The sequence below is a fragment of the Lissotriton vulgaris genome, chromosome 10 (genome assembly GCF_964263255.1).
Source record: "Lissotriton vulgaris chromosome 10, aLisVul1.2, whole genome shotgun sequence".
In the NCBI taxonomy this organism is placed as follows: domain Eukaryota; kingdom Metazoa; phylum Chordata; class Amphibia; order Caudata; family Salamandridae; genus Lissotriton; species Lissotriton vulgaris.
Window position 1 is genome coordinate 210,736,715 of NC_141698.1, and position 24,599 is coordinate 210,761,313.

At 41.6% G+C, this 24,599-nt stretch overlaps 1 protein-coding gene across 1 annotated transcript in view; it reads left to right on the forward strand.

Moving 5' to 3' along the window:
• DNAJC19 (DnaJ heat shock protein family (Hsp40) member C19) overlaps positions 1 to 12,575 on the forward strand; it is a 58,751-nt gene extending 46,176 nt beyond the window's left edge. The window contains exons 5-6 of the mRNA XM_086940891.1: positions 5,121 to 5,191; positions 9,213 to 12,575. Of these exons, the coding sequence (XP_086797017.1) occupies positions 5,121 to 5,191; positions 9,213 to 9,283 (142 nt within the window). The 3' untranslated portion in view covers positions 9,284 to 12,575. The remainder of the gene's footprint in view (positions 1 to 5,120; positions 5,192 to 9,212) is intronic.
• The last annotated feature ends 12,024 nt before the right edge of the window (positions 12,576 to 24,599 follow it).

Here is a 24,599-nt window from a genome sequence, read left to right on the forward strand (position 1 = left end):
TATTTTCCATTCTCATACTTTCGTACAGTACCCAGTGAACAGTATTCTTTTCTCACCTTGGCACCGGACCAGTAGCTGACTGAACTCTTTTTCACTGTACTGTCCGCTATTAAAATGTAATTCTTAAGTTTTGTGTAATGTTTTTTCAGTGATTTATTTCTTTCCCAACACTCACTATCACTTTATGTAATCAGTTTTAGCAGACATATTGAACTTTCATGTTAATGTGTACAAGTTCTTGAAGTACCTCCTATAAGTGAAAATACAGATGCAGAAATGCAAGGAGAGCAAAGAACATAGTGGGAGCAGTTAGTGTAGAGAGTGGAGATTTGTTCAGACCGAAATAGGAAATATGTCTGAGAGGACTCTAGGGGATAGTATTTATAGACCAACTCGACTCCACACCCCTAATCACAAACATATATAACTATAGGGAGAAAGTCAGTCTGAAAATTGACAAAAAAACCTCGAATGCTCAAAATAAACTTCTCACCAGGTTGACATAGCTTGCCTAAACACTAGCTTGAGGAAAAGTGTCTCCATCAGCCCACCCATTTGGCGGAGCATCGTCATTTGGAGGACTCTGAGAGAAGGGTTAGATGTAGCCAGTGTTGCTCTAAGGCTAACAAGCATGGAAACTTGACCTAATGCTCTCAGTAGTTCTCAGCCACAATTTGTTCAAAGTATGAAGTCAATAATAGAGTGCAGTGCAAGTGATAGGTGTGTGTGAGATAAAAATGACTAAGAGGACAAAAATGATGTTTATTAAGTATTGTCCTGGTGTCATGAGAAAAAACCGCCTGATAGTATTGAAAAGAATTAACTATCTCCTGGCAAAGAGTGAGGTCGACATGTTTCAGCCGTGTGACCAACTTGCCCGGCTTTCTTCAGGACCTTATGATATTAGTTGCTACTGCAGGAAAAATAAAGGTAAGTGAACTGTACTGTACATCTAATTTCTCATAAAGAAGTAAACAGATCAGTGGTATATTACCACCCTACCAGGTACCATTCCAATCTACACGTGGATAGGATCTATCTCTTCATTCCTAAAAGTGAAAGGGAAGGTTTGGTGCAAAAACTAAATACAACTAACAAAAAGCAACATTCAGAGCATCGAGTTAAAAGGGTCAAAGGAGATCAATCATAGATTGTGATCGTCTGTGCCTATTCATTATATGGCATTGATAAGGCAATAGTGGTTTACAATATGCATAGTGGTAAGTACTCACCCTGCTTTCTGTGGGAGTATTCCTCCCCTCACCCGGCAACTGCTCGGTGGTTGAGGCCCGCTCTATTTGTAAGCAAAATAAGGGAACAAGTGGTAATGATATTATCCAACTTATGTCTCCCTATTATACTAAAAATCAAATATAAAAACTGATATTCAAAAAACCAAAAATCATTACATCCGTCACCATGTGAGAGGGCAAGCTCACGCTTTTACGAGGATGGTTCTCTGTTGAGGTGAATTAATTTCTTAATACAGTATTCTATGTCAAATGTTGATAATGAACCAACATATCAATTTTAAAATAAAAGAAAATGTACACGATATCGGCAACAAAAGGTGTTTTCTCTCATTGACATGCCCCTTTCTGAGAATATGATTGAATGGGAACAAATTGACTCGTAAGAAGGATGTTTTCTTCCTAAGTATTATCGGCTAAGAGACCTGTTTTTTGTATGTAAAACCTAGGTCTAGCCTGCAGCTTGAGTTGTAGTATTATCAAAACATTCTCAATTTAGTTTTACCCAGGGTACACTCAGACCTAAGGGCAAAACGGAAATTTGCAAGGCTTTGGCAAGAAATGAAGAGAATCAAAGTTCAAGAATAGCAGAACTGACTAGTATCGTCTTACCTGTCCGTCGGTACCTCGTAGCAACCCGGATGCAGTGTGGGAGGTACCAAGGAAGGTTCAACGTCCCCTTTTATATCAAGGCTAATTGGTTAATTAATATTTAACGGGTCTTCAACCAATCAGTGTTTGTTGTTGTACAATTGCCGCCTATACTGACTGAACTTGCGTCTTGATCGGACGCTAACCCTTTCCATCAGAGCACAATGCTCTTGCGCGAACAACCAAACATCCACCGGGCATGCGCAAGCATCAGTAGTGTTTCTCTTGTGCGCATGTGCGGGGCTGTCTCCCAGATGTCAAGTGTGCAAATGCACACAGCTTCGAAACTCTAGGGGCAGTGTCAGCACAAGTCGTAATCTAAGCTTGCCAAGTGGGACTCAACGAATGTAGTTGTTCGTTCATTAAGCTATAATGGAAATAACTCCATATATCACCCGCTCACCTCTCAAGACTAACCACAAGTCATGGGATAACATTATCAAGAAACTAATCTAATGTGTGGAGAGTATGCATCATTTGAAACTATGAATGTTGCATACAAGCTCAAAAAATGTCATGTCATATGGATGGATGTATTGTTTTTATGTGGGATGTTTATCATTTTTTTATGTGGGATGTTTATGATGTAGATACTTGATTTAGTTTTGGTCTGGTCGCACTTGTCATTTTCCGTGTGTTAAGTCTGAAATATATTTGTGTGGATAGTTTTGTAAAAAATGTTTTATAAATATGTGGATATATATACGTGTCTTTTCTTGCCTTAAAAATTTTCTTTTGAAAAATCATTAAATAAATATGAAATAATTGGTATAAATAAAAATACCTGGTCGATCTAGACAAACAGTGTTTTCGACATTCCTTAAGTGTGGATACAACTATAGGTGGCTAGGGACTTTCATGTGTTTTCTCATTTAAATAGGGTCCAGCCTACCCACCTGTCCTTAAGGGCCTGACTCCTTGGGTTTTCCAAGGTCCCAGAGAGAGGCATATCTGGAATACCAAGCCCAAATCTGCTCAAGGGTGCTTAAATACTCCTGGTAGCTTTGGGAGCTAGGACCCTCACCCACACTGACCGACCACCACAGAAACATCAGCATCATCCTGGACAGCAAGCTGACCAGAAAGTCCCAGATCAACGCAGTCTCCTTCGCCTGCTCCCTCGCACTGTTCATGCTACAATACATCTTCAAATGGCTTCCCAGGACACAAGACGCCCCGTCACACAGGCCCTAATCACCAGACGACTGGACTATAGCAACAATCTGTATGCAGCGATCACCACAAACCACCTACAGAGACTTCAAACCGTACAAAACACTGTAGCCAGACTCATCTTCGACGAATCCACATCACCCCACCTCAGAAAGAAAACTCCACTGGCTCCCCATACAGAAGAGGTGGCAATTTAAGCTGATGATCCATGTGTATAAGACACTACACAACCACCGCCTCTCCTACATCAACCACCGCCTGAGCTTCCACCAACCTTCCAGGAAGCTATACTATGCATCCCTCTCTCTCGCCCGCATCCAAGGAAGCAGAAGCAGAGAATGCTAGTTCTCCTACCTCGCGGCGAAGACAAGGAATGTGATTAGGCAGAGGGTGCAAGATTGATGAGGTCTGTGTGCTATTGACATCAGTCTGTTGAGAGAGTTGCATGGAGTGGCAGGAAGCATTTCTGCAACAGTCGCCAATGGCAGGAGAAAGTGTGGAAAGCATAATTTGTGAGCACCATGGGTTTGCCTACCCCTCTGGTCTAAGAAGTGACATCAACGTCCTGTGCACTCTTTTGATTGTGCAGAGCGTGTGGAGATCACTTCTGCAGCACTAAAAGTATTAGGTGTGGTTTCTATTATTTTGCCGTTGCCATTTGCTTAGCACACAGTCTGGAATTATCATAGCATCGCAGCTTTAAGTATTCTGAGGTAGACTTTTGAATGATTTTGTTGCTTCCATCGCAGGTCATGGAAAGATTCAGCTTTTGGAGATGGGCTGGTGTTAGGGAGGTTTTTGGTCTTTGTTGAATAAAACCTGTAGCCTGTACCAAATTATTAATGTTTCATATTGGTTGGTGTACATGCTGCCCATTTCCTAGGAAAAAACCTGATGAAATCAAACTTTCATCCCCCCCAGTCACAGATTTGGGTTTAATCCATTGGTTTTATCAGCCACCCCACCCCAGTTTGGACCCAGCCATAATCAAATCAGTCTTGACCCTGCTCCCCATGGGAACAGTCCAGCACGAACAGCCATGCCAGGTCTTACCCGGACCGTAAACTAGCATCATGGGACCGGTTTTGAGGTATCACCCCATATCAGCCAGGCTAGCTTGAATCCAGTGGCACAGTGAGCACGGGACACACGTCTGGGCGTACCCTTTCCACTTAGTGGACAAAAGCAAAAAGAACAGATGATGGATAGGGTTTTTGGTAGACTTTTCTGGTGTGAAAGTGGAGTAGAATGTTGGGTCAGAACATTGGTGGGTAAATGAGGTAAATATTCTGTGTTTGGCAGTTGCTGCATGACCATCGGTGCTGCTGGATGTAAACGCACCACAAACTTACCACACTGATTGTCTTCTTTGTAGATATGTTATAGGGTAGCACGGAGAATGCTAGTGTGAGCACAGTGACACACAAAAAAATGGTGCCACACCACTTGCAGCCATAATGTTGCTTCAGGGCATATACTCAAAGTGCAACATATCATAACTAAAATAAGAGTCTTGCACAAGTTCCAAATGTGGAAAATTCATGATGACTCTTACTGGTCTGCTTGCTAAAACTCTGGTACCATTTCCGTAGGAGCCATTCACATGCACTTTATTTTGTTTCTGCCATACTTTCTTTGAGCTTGATCCAAAGGTCTATCCCTCTCTGGTGGTGTATTTCAAGAAGACCTGTTGGCAACTGCAAAGGTTGTCAGTCTTCATTAATCTTCTTACCAAAGTCTCGGTTACATAAATAAATGTTACTTGAGAGACGTGCGTGTTTTATTTTATATTGAGTGGTAAATGTTGATATATTACAGTCTAACAATTAATGGGTCTACTTGCGTTGCATGAAATGTCACTCTTGACAATATTACAATTATTTTCAGTGTTACATCAGTGCAAATCCAACCCATTGTGACATTAATAACTAAGGCTACTCTGACGTCTCAAGACTTGCATGGTATTTATAAGAACACCCAAATGCATATACTTTACATTGAAAACACTTTTCTACTATATGTTCTGTTTTTTCTGATTTCTTTTAGCCCCACCGCTAACAAAGTAAAGATCAGGGAAGCGCATAGAAGGATAATGCTTTTGAACCATCCCGATAAAGGTAATGAAAGGCGAACTCCAGAGGAGTTAATGTCTTGCGTGCAAAAAATGAACAACTTTACGAAAATTGAGTATTTGATTTACACTTATATTACTAATGTATTGCTATACTACTACAGTGCAAAGACCGAATTCGAGTTTATTACCACAATAAAGAGAAATTGATGTGAGAAAACGCGTTTACCGTCTCATAGATTGCACGTTACAATTACTTTACACATGGAAAGAACTCTACTACTAGTTACAAGCCTCTTCAACGTGATTTTACCTTACTGCACACATTTAACCTCTTAATCCTAGCTTTGGTTAAATATCTTTTTTCAATTTAATGTACCTAATTGAAATGCCATGGCATAAACCTTATGTGCAGATGGACTGAGTGCAATATGCTAAGTAATATACTGTTGCCAAAATGGAGAGGCATCTTGACCCGCTCTCCTGAGAGATTTGCCTCTCGTGAGTCATGGTCCCTTCCCACCTCAAAAATGGTGATCAGTAGTATATTGCATGTTTCATCTATGAACCCCCCCCCCCCCCCCCCCCCCCCCCACACACACACACTTTTATTGAAGACACATTTAATTTTTCCTGCAAGTATAAAACAAAATTCCATTAATAGACTATACGAGAAATAAAAGAATGGAAAAAGGAATTCGCAAATCATCATAATACTTGATGGAAAACACAAGTGGCTCTAGATCAGTATGTAGATGATAAAAAGAAGATACGCTGGCCATCGGTTCCTGCAGTTAGTAAGCTAGTGAGAGGGGAGCTTTAATGAGCCACCCCCTAAGCCAGTGAGATCTGACGACCACCTTGCAGTAAATTTGAAGAGCATTGCTTTTGAGTTCTACAGTCAACCCTGAGGCTGCTCTAAATGTCTTATCCCAAATGAAAGATGTATTGCATGTTGAATTTATTTTATGGAATATCTTAGACTAGTAAATGATAACTTGCAAAAAAGTATATCAAATTCGCATCAGTGGTATTATGTTATGGGATCTCGATTTGTAGCGCACAGTTGATCACCCAGAAGAGTATCCAGGTGTTGGAGTAGTTGTGGGTCTGAAGAAGGGGGAGGGGGGCGACAAGAGGTAAGTGGGAGGTTGATTGAACAGCCAGGTCTTTAGGTTCTTGTGGAATTCAAGAAGCGGGGAGGAGACCCTGATGAACGATTAGATGTTGGCTTCAAGCTTTGATTAAATGGCTAGCGTTTCATATAATGCATTTTTGGAACAGTGCTTTGACATTATGTGTGCAGGTTAGCAGGTTTTAAAAAAAACACAGAATGTTACAAAAAGCATACTACATAATGGGATGAGAGGCGCAGAAATGTCTGATTTCCACTAAAGAGAGCGAAATGAAGCTTTATGCCCACAATAGTCATTTTTTGTGTTAATTTATTAAGCGGTTTGCTGCAAGCAGTGGGTGTTGATATGCTTCTTTTATCTCCCTTCCTTATACTATGCGGATGACACACAAGTGACCATCTGCTTCAATTACTGTATGTCTTCCTGAAGGTCTGGAAGCTGCAGGTTACTTTATGTGAACTAACATTTTATCGATTTTTAGAAAAAGATAATATGTTCTCTGTGGCTGTCTTGAGTGCTGTGCCCACCGTGACCATTCTCTGAGACCTGAAACAACTGCTGGTCTAAGAGAAGCAGGTAGAACCTTCTTTTTTGTAGCAAGGAACAGGAGGGTGTGGGGGCGAAGCAGTGTTTATAGTTTGGAACCACCGGAAATGCCCCAACCAAGCCAAGACTTCATGGACAAGTGGGTTCTCCTGGAAACCTCCTCGCCCAGCATGCTTATAGGTATGGCCCTGCAATGCTGGTTGTAGACTCCCTATTAAAATGCAGTGAGGAAGCGGATCGAGGGCGATCATAGAGTGCTGTAAAAGAGGGCGAAAATGTATCTCACAGCAAGATGATAGAGATGCAGTGTTAATGGCAACTAGGGCTGCGGTGAATCATAAAACATGAGGTAGGACTCTGGCCCCCATTTCACGTCCTTTCCTCCCTGAGGCAATAAAGTAAGTAAGTAAATCGTTTATTGTGATGATTATTTAAAATCTTACAATATTACACATCTCAGACAAAGACTAAAAACTATGTTCTCGAATAAAAACACTAAAAATGTCATTTTGTAAGTAATTAAATATCTACAATAGGCATTACATCTAATTTGCTTTTAACTATCATTAAAAACTTTACAAAGATAGCGTTTAAAATAATTTCGTTCGGGTTCATACAATTGATCAAGGCCTGTCTACATGTCCTTATGCCACGTACTTTGAAGGGAAACTTTAGTATCGATTTCCTCTCCTGTAAAAGCGTGGGACAGATACAGAGAAGATGAAGCATATCTTCCTCACCGTTGTCACAGTCTGCATTTCTTTTGCGTTTTCGGTCTCTCCCACGGGGGAAGGTGACATAGGCCTGGCATAGTTCCAAATCTGGCTTTGAGGAGGACCTGTTTTTTTTTCTGTCCATGGTGTTACCAGGTATTGTTGGATTTCCTTCTTTTTGTATCCATTAATTACCGTCCATGCGTGTTTTCTTTTGGTGAGGATAGCTGTATCGTTTAAGATGGATAGATGGCTTGCAGTTTTATTAATTATTTTCTTGAACGATGACTTGATTATATTGTTTTCCCATATTGGCGTGATCGCAAATTCCTTTATTGCCTCCCTTAGGTAGATCCATGCAGTGGAATTTGTATCCTTATTTATTTCTCTCCATAAGAGTTGCGATATTTCGTTTTGGTGGTCATTTTTTATGTGGCAATAAAGTGTAATTTCAACAGTATGAGGGAATGGGATTATAGCAAAAAAACACGAGAGGTACTCAAAGTCTGGGTAAATAGAAAACTATTGGAACCAGATGGTGTCCAATATATGTATTCAGATCACGCCGTTGATCTTGAACAGGTGACACTATTATGTCAAAGAGGTGAGATAGAGAAGATACAAAGTCTTTGAGGCTATGGGATTATATCCTTTTCCTTCCTCTCTTCATCTCTTGTTCTATCCTAAAAAATGTTGGGTCTCATTTTCAGTGAAAATTAATATTACTTTTTTTAAATCGGAATTATTTAAAGCAATACATTTAACTTAAATTAAGTATCGTTTTTAAATTGTTCTTTGCATATCACTTAGATTTTTGTATTTAACTTTGATTCTAGATAGATCCTAATTGAGTATGTGAAGAGCGTGTCTAGCCAAGGCTGAAAATCAATTGAACAAATGTGTGAAATCTTGCCTTGTACTATATCCTTAGAACCAGTGTTGGGATGGCCTACTTTCAGCTAGAGTCCCTCTGGGTACTTGGTTGTGCCCTTTGATACATGCCATATCTGCTTCCATGTTTTTTTAGTTATACACAACATAATGTTTCAGACACATTTTCTCTAATCATATATACCAATTTTCCCGTCTAAGGTCTGTGAATGTCTGTTTCAAGTCCATACCAAAAAATGTACTGATCATTCCCCCGGAGAATAACCACACCATCCGATGCTACTCAGTCTTTCATGAGTCCTAGATCCTGTGTAGCTTTTACTATAGTTCAAATAGGTCAAAAGCAACAGCACTGTACAATGAAGAATTGACTGCGTCAATAATTAAAGTCAGCTTTTCTCTCTCATGAGTATGTTTTGGAGAACCGTCTGTCTTTTTTTGTGCACCATGATCTTCGGTGTTTGAACTATTCTTGAACCAATTATTCAGGCCCAAGAGAGACTGGTTTCTTACATGGATCATTGTCTCTGTTAGAGAGTATGATGGTGACGTGATCGGAAAGCAGCCAGAATCTCCAGACTTCTTTATTTCTTATTAGAACCAATATGCATTCAGCTGGACTAGAAATGCACCAGGAATTTGTGAATAAGTCATTAATTATGTGAAATTTGCAATGCTTTTTTACAACCAGTTCATATCAATGATATGTTAAAACTCATTGAATTGTTTGATTGAAAAAAATTCACATACTTTATCATAATATTTGCTTGTTCTATTGTAGGTGGTTCTCCTTACTTGGCAGCCAAAATTAATGAAGCAAAAGATTTATTGGATGGTCAAGCGAAGAAGTGAAGAAGATTATCGCCTAATTAAAACATGATAGTATCCCTGAACTGCTGTAAACGTTATAGTAAACCACATGAAGAAAACGGATTCTTGGTTCCAGACAAGGCAATGAAGTAACATCAAGTGGTACTTCCTGTTACTTTGTAATGGATGATTCGTTCGGCTTGAGCTCCACTCAAAAACTGGCTTGCATACTGTTAAAGACGTTGATTTCGTTGTATTGGAGCTATTGTTTTTCTGACCAGGATTGCTAAATCCTCCTATCAGAGAAATTCAGATTTGATCACAGATTGGAGAATACAGCATATACAAACTTAATATAAAAGTCCAACTGCATATATATTTTTTACTGAGCCAATTAAAATGGAGACCCACGAGTGTGGAAATTAATGCTTTGTTGGTTCTGTGTGTTAATCCGAAGAGACGTCTCTTGGATGGAAAAAGCATTTTAATAAGCCACATTTTACAGGGGGTTCGTTTTTAAAGTTTTAGGAATTTAGGTTTGTGAGAGTTGGCCCTTTATTGGCAGACCTACATTTCGATATGTTAGAAAAGACAATCCAAATCCAATTTTTCTCCGAATCTTCCTACACTTCATTCTATTATCCACTCATATGATGTCTTGCAGCCATGACTGAATGGACCAATCGGCAAAGATGTCATTGACTGCAGAATTGATGATCTTTTATTTAAACCTGCATTTAAGGTGCTGAATAGTGAACTTTGTCGCATAATATTGGTGAGTGGGAAATGTCCTCCACAGAGGTCAAGTGTGAGTGTGATGTTTATCTAAGGGAATTTTAGGACTGCTGCGTAATGTAATGGAACAGTATAAACACGATGTGATAAACATTATGTGCCAGAAGAAGTACTTCGTATATAGAAAAGAGAGTGGCCAGGTAACAGAGGTTATATCCAGGAACACTGTATTTCTGGGATGAGAATAACAAAATTCACCCAGTGAAAAACTTGATTAAAAAAATGGCATTAACTTTGTTAAACCCAGCTCAGACGCAGAACTTTTAAAGCTACAAGATCTTGCTCGCTTTTCTTGGTGCCTTTTCAACTAAACAATCACTTGAAGCTTTACTGCCTGTTGTCCAAAACCCGGGGACAGGTTCCTCTCAGTTAAAGGATCACTAAGGTGTTCTGAATAGGATTCTGTTATCTTTTCTACATTCGGAATAAGAAGCACACATTGTGAAAATGTTAAGAAATTTGAATATGGGCTGAATAAAAATATAATATTTAGGCAGTCCAAGGTAAATAGGACTCCAACTGAACCCACTTCCCATTCTCACCCAGTCAGTAGCCCAGTGCGATCGCTGGATATATTATGGTTACCAAGATTGAAGAATTTGAATAGCAAAGCGAGAGCGAGAGGCGTTCATCTGGAAGGGGATATATTTTAAAATCTAAAAGAGAGTACATGTCGTTTTGTATGTGTACCAGGCTACCCAGTGTTTATGATTTCATTCTTGGCTTGGCTGCAAATTATAAATACGTATATCTTCTGATTTCTTAACGGTAGTGTAAGAAATGCAATTCAATTGAGTTTTGAATAGATGAATGAAACAGAGACCCGTTTTCAGAAATCTTCGGGGCTACCAGACCACCCATTGCACCCAAATCGTTGCAAATGCATCTCTTTTGTCTCTTTTCACATGACCTGAATATGGGGGTCTCGTAATCTAAAGCGATGCCGTCATGATGACTAATACGGCATCTCCCTTTGTGGTAAGAACTATTTGTTAACAAGGCTCGTCCCTCTAGAACTCTCTCCCTCCTCATCTACATAAGGAATCAAACGTGTGATCATTTTAGAAACAGTTGAAGTCCCACATCTTCCTCTAAGCGTTCACAATTGAATGACTCATTCCACTACCTCCTTTTACCCCTGTCCCATAATGATTGCATGATTAAAACTGTATACATTAATTAGAGTTTTGTACCCGCTTAACGGTCTGTAAGTGGTGACAGACCCTTTTATTCAACTGATAGTCCACTGGATGCATTTTAACTTTGTTTTAATTAATAAGAGGGACTGTCGGGATTCTCTTGCATCAAGGCAATCCCCAAAGCAAATTGTCAGTGGACTATTACAAATTTATGGCTAGGAACAGGCAGGAGGTTGCAGTTGCTAACCATGGCTTGCCCTTCGATACCTCTGGAATAGCCTTTGCTGCACCTAGTCTTAGTGGCCATGAAACCAAGAGCAAAGGTAAAAGGAACTCTTTATTTTCTGTAGATTTTAAATATTGTGTTTGGTACGGCTGATCCGCATCAAGTTGCTGACTTTTGACTAGCCTAGGGTGGAACAAGTGATCAAGCTTGTGATGTCACTGAGACATAGGAGGTATGACTTCAATTATGCTACCACTGGCATTCTGGTGAATCAAAGACCATGAATAAATAAATGCAAGGAAATAAAATAAATAATCCCGCTTATGGGAACGTTTAAAGTTAAATTCTTACAAGACTGAATTTCTACAGTTCCTCTTGGTGGTACCTGTGGTTTATTTATGGCTCTCTATTCTTTTTTGTGTTGTTACTGCCTCTGTGGTCATTCAGAGCTTAGTATGAAAGTTTATATTGCTAAACTTGTTCAATTCTGCAACTTTCAGTTGCGGTTAGTATACCAAATCACATTTACCAATTTTGATTTTAACCCCATTGGTTAATTTGGGTTGGGTGATAGTTTAATTTTTGCTCCAATGAGGCAACTCTCATTGATGGTGCTACACTGTTGCTGGTGAGTGTTAAATGTAGAAACACATCAGTGCTGCTACATTCTCACCTCACTGGCTTCCGGTAGACTTTGGCTCTTAGCTCCTATCATGAGGGCCCTAGTCTTTTCCCAACATGCTTTTTAAACAGTGCTTTGAGTACTCTGTAATGCAGATCCTCCGTTCACTGCCCTGCGTAACCGACACTAGGCCCACTGGTCCAGCAGTAATTAATGTATAGGAGTTCGTTGAATCTGGCCTGACCTATTGGAGACACCTCAGGAAAACCCGAGGAAACTCTTCACTCTTTCCCCTTATGGCTCCTCAGTCTAATGCCACATAATGTCTGATTTTTGGGTGGATTTGCGTTTATAATGGCTGCAAGGAAAGCACATATAAAACAGCATTTGGAAACCATACAGAAGACTTATCAGAGCATGAACACTATCCCTTTAAATGTTATCAAATTATTATCACTTTGCGTCATTTAAAATCTCGACTACCTTTAATATGTGAAAAAGATTGATATGACTTTACAATTGAGAAACTTGCTAATAAAGGTTCTTTTCACATTTCTGTGTGTGATAATATAATTTCATGACATATATAAAGAATGATAGCATAAGAGGGTAAAACTTGGTAAACAAATCTTTACACTTCTAGTTGTCCGTTTTGCTGCAGAGCAGGTATGATTAAAATATTTGTGCCTGCCTTACTTTTCTATGTTTGTCCATGCATCACCTCTAGCATTCACCATTGTTTTTCAGTAACAGAACAATAGGTGATAGCCAGGAATGTGTGATTTATATATGAACATGTATATCTATGATACGCATATTTATATAAAATAAGTATCTTTTGTACTTTGCACATCAGTTTTGATCATTTTCTTGTTTAACCATTCTGTGTGCCTCTGCCTGTTTGTGGATTGGCAGTCTGGTTTTGGAGTGACAGGGGCTGGGGATGTGCATTCATTGTATACAGCCACTGGGAGGTGAGGTGTGCCTGGCCCTTCCTGGGTGACTCAGAGCTGAGCTAAATGGGGCTTGGCTGCATTTTGAGTAGTGGGAGGAGATTTCCCTGCACCTTAATAAGGCCTGTCTCCCTTGCACAAGGCTGCTTCAACCCCCTGTGGTCATACTGCACCAGTGAGGGCAGAACTGTTTTGGACTGGTCTCCGAGACCCTTGCATAAAGAAGAACAAAGACCAAATTGGGCATAAGTAGTGGACCTTAAACCCCAGACCTTTAGATCTCTCCTAGACTTAGGAGGAACCTTTGCCAAGACGAGAGCTGGAGAGCTGTGATGAGGAGTACTGCCCCTTTGCTGTGTGGGGTTGGCCTGTAATTGCTGTTTTTGCCAAGTAAAGGACAAAGACTGAAACTTTGCTATGACCCCTGCTTGAAGAAGGGCATGTTTGTGCTGGCCTGTTCTGAAGTGTCAGGGACACAAAGATTTAACCCCCAGCTCCCCTAAACTCTACTGCTAAAAGCTCTGACCTGCCAAGAGGTGCCTGTTTTGGGCCTTTGGATGTTGTTACTGCTGTTCGGAACTGGAAGAACCTGAGGAAATCGACACATCTCCCTTCTTGTGGCTGTTTTTCGTACGCTGCCCCACCGTGCAGGAAGAATCTTCACGCCCCACCTCCACACCACTGCAGAGATAACGCAATGCCTGCAACTGCAAGAACCGATGCCTCGGGGTATTGCGGCTGAAGAAACTGACGCAGCGCCTCTTGCCGCTGCCGCATTGATTGCCAGCGCAATTCACATTTCTACACATCGCACCTGTGCGGCGAGTTTTCCCGACGTATCACCCGTGGACCAGAACGGTCTTGGAGTTGACGCATCACTTCCCCCTACAGTCCAGAAATGATGCATCACTTCTCCTGCGTGTGGCAGAACTGTTGCACCGCCTCCCCAAGGACTCAGGAGCTGACGCATACCTTTGCGTCTTAACGCTTCCCTTCTTTGCGGCTATTTGGCATTGTGAATTTTGATGCAACGTATGTATGTATGTATGTATTGTAAAGCGCACTATCACCTTTCAGGCATCCTGGCGCTGTATACCGCTGTGGAACCCTTCCTGGCTTTCCCTGTGAGATGCCCCCTACTGGGCACCCCTAAGGTGAAGCCAGGCATCCCAGCGCTTTCGGGGCCTTTGTGGAGATTAAGCAAGCTATTGCCCAGAGTTGCAGAGTGGGACCCATGATTAGAGTAGGCACCGAGGTGAGAATTATCGAGTCCGAGGACATTGAGCCCAAGACCCTGCCGCATCGGGAATTGAACCCTGGTCCCGGGTCAGACCTCTGCATCAGGGTCTGCCGCTTCTAACCAGTGAGCCACACTTCTCCAACTACAGGTACTTTGTGTGAAATCATGCATCCATAGTTTACTAGGGACCCAGTTGCTTGAAACCTTTTCAAAATCTTATTCTTATTACATGTATGTATGCTTTTGTTGTTTTGGTCTTGTTGAGTTTAGATAAAGATACTTTATTTTCCTAAACTCATGCCATAGTTTATATTACATTTGATATAGACCTTCACTGAGGTCAACAAATACACAAACATAATTTTAAAACATTTATAGTGACTGCCATAACATCACCTTTAAGCATTTACTGTTTTCAAATTCTGTAAGGAATTCCTTCTCTTGTTTTTACATATTCCAGGTTTTTATGGGTATAATATATAGACCATACCTTAAGATGGTGGGGATTTTCATACAATAGACCTCCAACAGAGGTTGGAAATGTCTATTCCCAGAAGAGGAATATAATTCCAGCATTGCTCCTATTTGGGCTTCTGCCTTACGGCCTATATGATGTAAATGAAAATTATTCTGTAGAGTTTGGGAGAAAATGCGACCGAGATAGTATATTCTTTGCCATATTCCAACGATTTTACCCGCAATGTCCAATTAAAAGGTTGTGGGCTCTTTTTTCCCCTAAAGGGTAAAAATTTAGTTTTTGAGATATTTGAGGTTAAGAAGTTGTCATCTGCATAGCTACTTAGTGCATTTAGGTTTCTTTGTAGCCCTATCGGTGTAAGGTCTAAGATCACAATATCGTCCGCGTACATTAAAATGTGTATGTCACTCAATGCCAGTTTGGAGGGAAATTTTTTACTTGAATAAAATGCTCTGGTAAATCGCTTAAATAAAGGGGAAAAAAGCAAGGGAGCAAGGAGCTAACCTTGTTTGAGACGGTTTAGCGTGGATATAGGTCTATTTAAGCCCTTTAATCCCCCCCAATTTGAACTCTGCACCTTGTTTCTGTGTGGAGGGATATAATTATGTAAGTAAATCTTGTGGGATTCCCATCCTCACACATTTCTTCCAGAGTGTTGGCCTCTCTACCCTATCAAAAGCCGTAGTAAAATCAATAAAAGCACAATATACAATTTGTGATTTTGACATGACATATTTGTCAAGTATCGTTTGTAGAATTGCAATATTGTCTATTACTGAATGTTTTGGGCAAAATCCTGCCTGGGACATAGGAATTACTCTGCTAGAAAAGGCCCAGTCTTCAATGTGTTCCAAGACACAGGCTGCAAAGATCTCTCCTGTTGCGTCGAGTAGGGATATTTGCCGATAGTTCTTTAGATCTGTTCTGGAGCCTTTTTTTAGAATGGGAACCACTATACCCCCGCCAAGATTTTGGGATATCTCCTGTTCAAAAACAGTGAAGAAATAGGGGGAATAGAAATTTGCTCCACTTCTCCGGATTTGATTGAAGAACCTTAATCGGGATCTCATCCGGTCCCATAGCTGCTGTGGATCTTGTGGCCTTTATAAGGTAAGCTATTTGCTTAGTTGTTGAGGCTATAACATCAATATTTGTCTGAACCTTTCCTTGAGGATGCGGTTGCCATTTTTCCACCTTCTGTGTATTCGCTTTATACAGATTTGAGATCTGGTTTTCCCAGACCAATGCTGTCACTGGGAGGGCTTGTGTTGTTTTCCTTATACCCATTTGTTTGGCAGCTAGGTTCCAAAATGCTTTGTTGTTTTTACTTACACATCCATAGTTTCCTAGGGACCCAGTTGCTTGAAACCTTTTAAAAGTCATATTCTTATTACATATATGTACGATATTTGTCGTTTTAGTCTTGTTGAGTTTAGATAAAGATACTTTATTTTCCTGAACTCGTGTGGTGTCCATTTGTGGTGTCACTGTATTACTGTGTATTTTGGGTACAAATACTTTTCACATTGCCTTTGGGATAGGCCTGTCTGCTCGTGCCAAGCTACCTAGGGGGTGAGCAGAGGTTATCTAAAGTGAGTGTCCCTCTTATCCTGACTAGAAGCAAGGGTCCCAATTTGGACATAGGTGCATACCTCTGCCAACTAAAGACCCCCAGTTCTCACAGTAACTAAATTATGCATGGCACTTACTAAAGTAAAATGCAACCTTTTACTTCAAACCTTGCATCAAAACGATGGCTTGGGAGGCGCCTTAGGGGGCATGTTATCACCTGTGCCCTTGTACCTTACAGATGGTACTTCTGAATATACAATTCTCATCAATACCATACTGAAATAATTTTGCATACTCCCAACATCACATATAGTCCTTTCACAAAGTGTATGAACGGCTCCCATACAATAGTTAATCAATTTATTGAGTAAGGTGGTTGGAGGAGAAAATATACAGTCTACTTATGATCCTAAGAAATGGGTAACATTGTAAACTCTATGTGACCATGAAACAAGCCACATTCCATCTGGCAGAGGAGAAAGACTAAGCGGAGGTAGCAGCAAAAAAATGGTGATACAGAAGATTTGGTCTGCCTCTGGATAATTGGGAAGAAAATATCCTTACTGAGCATCTTCTCTGTAAGAAAATGTGTGGTTCTGGTGGCACTGAGCCACTGCAAATATCTCTGTTTCCTCTGTGCATATGGAAGATGTTGCTTTGGTTGACTGCCTTCTGGTCTGTACGTATTAGTAGTTATTGATGAACATTCAGGGTATCCAGAATTATCAGACTGGAGGTTGTTATCATTTCGGTGCCTCTCTCTACCTAGGCTATACTTGTGGCAGTAAAATGAGGTAGAACAAAGCTATTCAATGACAGAGAGTTTTAGCACATTGCTAATCATCTAGGTTTACAACACAACAAAATTCCATCGAACTGGCACAAGGTTAAAGAAGTAGCTGAGTGTAATAGGGCTCTCTGAAGAAGGTTGTACGTGTAACTTAGCGCTCCAGAACAGTCCTATCACAAGTGTGTCTACAAACTTTGTGATTACTGTAATACCCTGCAAAGCACCATCAACAAGTACCCATACAGTCTGATGCTTAGTGAGTGACTCAGATTCTCCTGCTCACAGCCACCAGCACTAGGCCATGGGCTCATGATGAGGGTCATCATAATAAATAAATACATAAATAAATGGGAATTCAGAGCAAAGACCTTGCTGTCTCATCTCTCTTAAGGCTGCCAGCATGGGTTTGTGGACAAGACTTCTGTTCAAGAAGGTCAAGATCTTTTGACTGGCGGTGAATGTTTGCATTGTCAGCATTCCATCCATCATTTTGTTTGCTGTAACACTTTTCGCCCTAAGTGGGATGGTATGCCCAGACGTGGCCCCTTGCTCACTGTGCCACTGGATTCAAGCTAGCCTGGCTGAAGAGGGGTGACATAACCTGAAACCGGTCCCAGGATGCTTGTTTCCGGTCCAGGGAGGACCTGGACTGGTAGTTCAGTCTGGACTGTTCCCATGGGACACAGGGTCAAGGCTGATTTTAAGTTTATTTGATTTCGTTCTCGACTGAGAACAACAAATATTTAATACACAATATATAAAATTTAAACAATAGGATAATAAAAATGTGCGCTCTAATACAAAGGTTAAAAAAGATTTTTTAAATTTGAATAGATTGTAACATACAAATACGTTTGGCAGAACCTTACAAAGAAATCAAGTCCTGAATTGAATTAATTCTATTTATTATTAATTTTATACAAATTGGTTGTAGAAACCTTTTTCTTGCTTTGACGACTGTCGCATTTTTGCAAGTAAACAATATATGTTCCACGTCTTGCTCCCCTCCATTACATAAGTTACAGAGACTGCTAGATTTTTCTTTTGATAGCCACGTGTAGGTAAAAGAACTTAGAGGAAGTATCTTGAATCGGAGTAAAGCAATTGTTCTCCTGACGCCATGCTTTAGATTAAAATTAATATACCGTCGTGCTTTCCCGTAAACCATAGTTTCTGCGTATATTTTATATAGTGACAGTTTGGCGCAAAGCTGAAGATCGAGATCAAAACTTAGTCTTGGAGTGAAATGTTTTAAAAAGAGCTTGAGCTGAGCAGGAGTCCAGGATTGTATCAAATTGATATTAGCATTGGATAATTTAAAAGCAATTGAGACATTCCTACAGAATATGTATTTCGGTGATCCTTGTTCGAATGTCTCTGTTTTGAGTAAGGCTCTAGTGTTCCTTGTTCCGCATGGAGGAAGCTATATGCACATCTGATAAAGTTACTGATTCCTCTGGCATAAGAACTGACAAGTGAAAGTTCGAGGCGGAGAGCTTGTACACTGACTGCTTGAGACATCTTTGTGAGTTTCCGTAGGATCTTCCCTTCTTCAGATCTAGATGATTCCATTGACTTGATGGGATGTATTCGAGAGCATATGGCAGTACTGGCAAAATCTTAGCACTGTAAACCTGAAGAAACTAAGAAAAATGCCTTTGACCGGTCGGTGCATATAAAGGTGAGAGTTCCCCCAGGTGAACTTCGACTTTCCAGTTTAGATTCTATATATGAAGCACGTTTTGTAGAGATTTTGAAAATATTCTCCCTAGGTAGGTATACTCATTTGCCACTTCCAACGGTTTTCCCCTAGAGTCCAGTTACGTTCCCTTTCCGAATATGGAACTATTTTTGTTTTTGTGATATTCCGTAATAATACATTTTCTTCCGTGTATTTATGGAGTGCATGCAGACTCCTTTGCAGGCCAAATGGTGTTAGGTCTAAAATGATTACATTGTCTGCATACATCATGGTGTGAATTTTGGGAAGAGCAATTCGGGTGGTCAAATTGCAGATCTGTTTAAAACATTCAGGAAGATCGCTGAGATATAGGAAAAACAATAAGAGAGCGAGAATGCATCCTTGTCTGAGGCCATTTGGGGTCGGTATTGGGCTTGTGAGACCCTTCTCTCTCCTCATTTGGACTTGACACCAAGTCCCGGAATGTAGCAATGCTATCACATGGAGTAAGTGCTCAGGGATGCCCATTCTACTGAGTTTTCTCCATAACATTCCTCTGTCTTTCCTGTCGAATGCCGTAGTAAAGTCAACAAAAGCAGCGGACACGACCTGGGATTTTGAGGACACACATTTGTCTAGTATGGTTTGCAACACTGCGATGTTATCAGTGACCGAGTGCTTTGGTCTAAACCCGGCTTGGTATAAAGGAATTAAACCTGATGAAAAAGTCCAGTTTTTTATCTAGTACTACTGCTGCGAAGATCTTTCCTATTGCGTCCAGGAGGGTTATCTGCCTGTAATTACCAGGAAGCAGCCTTGAGCCCTTCTTGTATAGAGGGATTACAATGCTCCCCTTCCAAGATTTTGAAATTTCCCCTGTACAAAAATGTGGTGAAAGAGGGGAGATAAGAACTTGCTCCATGCTTTGGGATTACTTTGGAGGACCTTAATCGGGATTTGATCCGGTCCCGTTGCTCCTGACGTTTTTGCCCTTTTTATATATAGCTCAATTAAAAAGGGACTTGGTGCTCCGATGTCCAAAGTATATACTCGAGGAGTGCTAGCCAGGCTATTAGACCTTTCCGAGGTGGTATTTAATTTGTATAGGTTGGCTAGGTATGTTTCCCATTCTGCCGGTGGTACTTGGATAGCTTGTCATTATTTTTTTGTGCCTATTTCTTTGGCGATTATACTCCAATAAGCATGTTGGGTATTCTGTTTTGCTGCTATCTGGATGTCAACCCAGTTTTTATCCTGTTTTATTCTCTGATTTTTTGCTTTTTCTCTCCTGCTTTGTTTTTTCAATCTGTTGATTTCTAGTTGTTTTGATGCAGAGTATTCAAGAAACTGCGACCTTATCAGTTTATTTAATTGCTTTGTATTAGTATCTGGGTTCTGTCTTTTGTATTGGTTCTTTCTTGGGCCCATTTTTAGATTTTCCTGTAGTTTTTGTACCAGGTTTTTGACGACTACTTTGAAATTTTTGGTCGGATTTGTAAAGTGGATTATCTGTAAAGGTTGTACCGTATCGATTTTGTTAATGATTTTATTAAGTGTCCATGAATTCCACTGTATCCGTCCTTGGGCCTGGTTCACCATATTTGTGTTGTGAGAGTACATAATATGAGCTGGTGAGGCAAAATGTGTTTTCCACTCTGTAGCTACTTGCAGGATTGCGTGATCATTTCCCCGTGCAAAATTAATCTTGAGATGTGAAACTGTACTGAACAAATCCGCGCTACAGATCATGTAGTCCAGGATTGAGGAACTGCAGTTCCCTTGTCTTGTGGATGATGCTGTAATATCTCCTTCTACATTGCAGTTTAATATTACTTGGTTGAACATCGAGAGTGAGGCTAATAGGATGTTCCCTCTTTTATTAGCTTTGTTTTCTTTGGGAAATAGAGGAGTGGAAATTGCCAGGGCTTCTTCTTTGTCACAGTCTGCCACTTTTCAAGTAAATCGTTTGATATTTTTGCCGTTGAAATCGCCTGTTATGAAGAGTGACGGATAGCCTTGTCCAACTACTACCTTTTCGGTATCCTCGAGTATTTCTATTGAAAGTGCATCCTTTTTTGCTCCGGGGAGGGATATAGACATTGAAGATAAGGAGATCTTTCGGGGTTTCTAGTGGGTCACTCCCAAATTTGATCTTAATACAGTGGAGGTTCTTTGAATCAATTGGGATAATTTCTTGGGCCCACTTGTAATTTTCGTTGAGAAGAATTGCTATCCCACCTTTCGTGTGACCCCGGTTGACCTGTTCTGCGAGGATATCGCATACGTAGTAGTCTTCTTGGTCAAAAATTTCTATTGACCAGGTTTCTTGTAAGGCCACAATCCCTGGTCGGTCTTTTGTTATTACAGCTAATTTTTCCTGTGTTCTTCCAGCAATATTCCAGGAAGAGATGGTCAGTCCTGTGTTAAATAGGGGGTTTATTTTCCTGGTCCTGTTCACTGCGATTCAGATTCTATGCAATCCAAGCCCATGAGTAATCCATTGTTATTATTTCCCTTTTGAAGTATTTTTACTCCAGTTTCTCATTTCTCCATTCTTTGTGGATACAAATATGTTTTCCCTAAAGAGATTTGGAGGATTATTCGAGGCATTGAGATTTTGAATCGATTGCTGAGTTACCGTTTTAAAAGTTTCTTCTGATGTTTCCGACTTTTGGAATTCGCAATCTTGCACTGGCGTTAAATCATAGCGGTATTTGTGGAGGGTCTCGCTTTCCTTTAGTATTATTCCTGGGATTACTGGAGACCAGAATTCTACAATCGCTGTCCTGGTTTTGGATTTATCAGGGAAAGTTCTAGCTTTATTTAATTTCTAGCTAAAGAAAGTAACAGCTGTATCTTTTGTAGCAAATTAACGATTGGTTCACAGTTAAGTAGAATATCGCCCGAAAGAAATAGATCTGTGATTTCTAGATGACAAGACATGATCTTCACAGTTTGTGTGTGTGTCTTCCTGATGGAGGAGGTTCTTTGTGGGATATCCTTTAGGGCCGGCATCTTTGTTCCAAGATCTACTGCTAAGGAACTTGTCGCCCTTGGGTTAAGTTGGTTAGAGTTTACCCTTCGTACTTTAACTGGCGATTTCTGCCCTTTTACCTTCAGGTTCTGCACCATTCCTCGTCTTTCCTCTTTTTCTAATAGTCGAGTCGGAGAAGGGGAGGTATTTTGGAACCTTGTTTTCCGGACTTTCTTTTTCATGATCCTTCTTATCGCCCTTCTCTTTGTCCTTTTCTGTTTGATCTTTTTTTGTTTCCTTACATTATTAGGAGTTTCTTGGCCCAGTGAGACAGAAGTTAATAATGCAGTGGTATCTATTACTTTATGATTAGGTACTGTTGAGATACTCGAATTTGATTCTGATTTAATTTTTGTTTTGGTAAAGATTAGGTGCCGCTCGTCTTGAGGTTTTTCAGCGTTTCCAGCGTCCTACCTGCCATTCGCTACAGGAGTAGCCCAGCATCTCCCAAGCTCTTTGTTTTCAACGGAGGGAGGAGACAAACACCGGCGAGGCCGCAGAGGAGGCGAGAGGCGCGGCCCCGGGACTGCGAGGTACAGCGTCAATACCACCAGCTGTTTCCTCTTCCCGCGTGAGCCGCGCCCCCTCCCAGTGCCCCGCTCCCACCAAGGTGTACATAACCTCTCGCGGCCCCTGCTTCGCGGGTGCCGCTCGTCTTGAGGTTTTTTCAGCGTTTCCAGCTTCCTACCTGCCATTCGCTACAGGAGTAGCCCAGCATCTCCCAAGCTCTTTGTTTTCAACGGAGGGAGGAGCCAAACACCGGCGAGGCCGCAGAGGAGGCGAGAGGCGCGGCCCCGGGACTGCGAGGTACAGCGTCAATACCACCAGCTGTTTCCTCTTCCCGCGTGAGCTGCGCCCCCTCCCAGTGCCCCGCCCCCACCAAGGTGTACATAACCTCTCGCGGCCCCCACTTCGCGGGTGTCGCTCGTCTTGAGGTTTTTCAGCGTTTCCAGCGTCCTACCTGCCATTCGCTACAGGAGTAGCCCACCATCTCCCAAGCTCTTTGTTTTCAACGGAGGGAGGAGACAAACACCGGCGAGGCCGCAGAGGAGGCGAGAGGCGCGGCCCGGGACTGCGAGGTACAGCGTCAATACCACCAGCTGTTTCCTCTTCCCGCGTGAGCCGCACCCCCTCCCAGTGCCCCGCCCCCTCTCACCTCATCTTACAGAGTTTTAAGCAAGGTCACTAACGCGCATCGCGGGACGCGCGCGGGTCGGAGCCCGGGGCGAAGCCCGGGCAAAGGGCGGGCCCGTTTAAGCCCGTTCAAGCCTGTGCAAGCCTGGTCTGGGCCTACCCTTTTTATCTTGCCTTGTGACTTCCCTCCTTTACCCTGGTATTGCCTTTGCTATCACCTTTACTCCTACTTACCTACGCGTAACTACAGCGACATCATGACCACAAGGGGCAAGCGGAGCAAGACGGCTCAAGGCCTGGGTCAGGTTACTGGTCCAATCGGCCAATTCATCACGAAAGCTAATGATGCAATCAACCAGGGGATTGTACTCTAAGAAAGACGCGTTTCCCAGGACCTTGCAGCGGCGCGAAGATCTTCAATGGGCCTACTGGCTCTAGCCAAAACACCAATTCAACAAGGAACAAACGCCCCATTACTGCACGAAGTTCGTGCAGACTTACACACCATCCCTATGAGTGTTGACCTATCTGTCACTCGTCTATCTCTAGGGGAAGCCACCTTGGAAGACTTGGAGAAAACACCGACTTTGGTGATTAGTCCCACTCAAACGATCCCGCTAACCTTGATAGAGTCGCAAACGTTAGCAACCTCTCCAACTATAACTGACAAGGGGAATAGGGAGGGAGCAATTCCAAAACAAAACACTACCAGGCCAATAGATAAGACTAAGCAGAACTGTCCACCAAAGCATAAAAGGTCCAGAAAATCCCCTCGTTCCAATCATAAAAATAATTCTATTAACTCCCTATCTATTAACATTGATTACCCCTCTGCAACAGCCGCATCTCTGGTTGCTGCTGAGAGGGGATATGCTGCTGACAATACAAACCACCTCGAGCTTAATGCACAAGCGGTAGCTACAATTAAGGATCTTATAAAGTCCCAACTAATGCCAATCGAACGATCCTTAATTAACATCGAGAAACAAATTGCCAGATTTATCAACCTCACTAGTCACCAAAAACCTTCCACCAGCACTTTAGCTCCCCCAGTTTCCACTAATGCCAATCACACCAAGGCAGTCACTGCACAGAAACCTGCACCGCCACCTTTAATACCTAAAACTCCGTTACTTACAGGCAAAACTCCCACGGTTCCTATTAATACACAAGTGATCCCAATAGAGACTAAGGGTACAACCCAGCAAGCACAGGGAAAGACAGTAACATCCGCCAACCCTCCTAAAACTAAACCAAAGCCTCCTCCCCCCAAACCTCTAGATGTCCAACAGGCTGGTGATACCACAAAAAAACCAGTTAGACCAAAGAGGCCTATCCACCTCCCCCCAGAGGCAAGTCCCTACACTGTGATCCTCACGGGGGTCCCAGAATTGGAGGAAAACATGAGTGAATCTACCTGGTCCCTAAAAAACAAAGTCATGCAATGGCTCAATATCAACCGACCCCTTCCTTCACACTGTAATAGCAGACTCTCCATGGTACGTAGGGTCCCTTGGATCGGGGAAACAAGAAAAAGAATACAGGGGGACTGTATTATTATCAATTTTGATGATCCAGAGACAGTTAGATACATATGTTGTTGGTCAACCTTGGAGAGAAAGGGAGGTATAGACACCAACCGTCTGTCCTTTTTTTATCCCCCAAGGTTTTCTTACGAACAAGACTACCCCCTT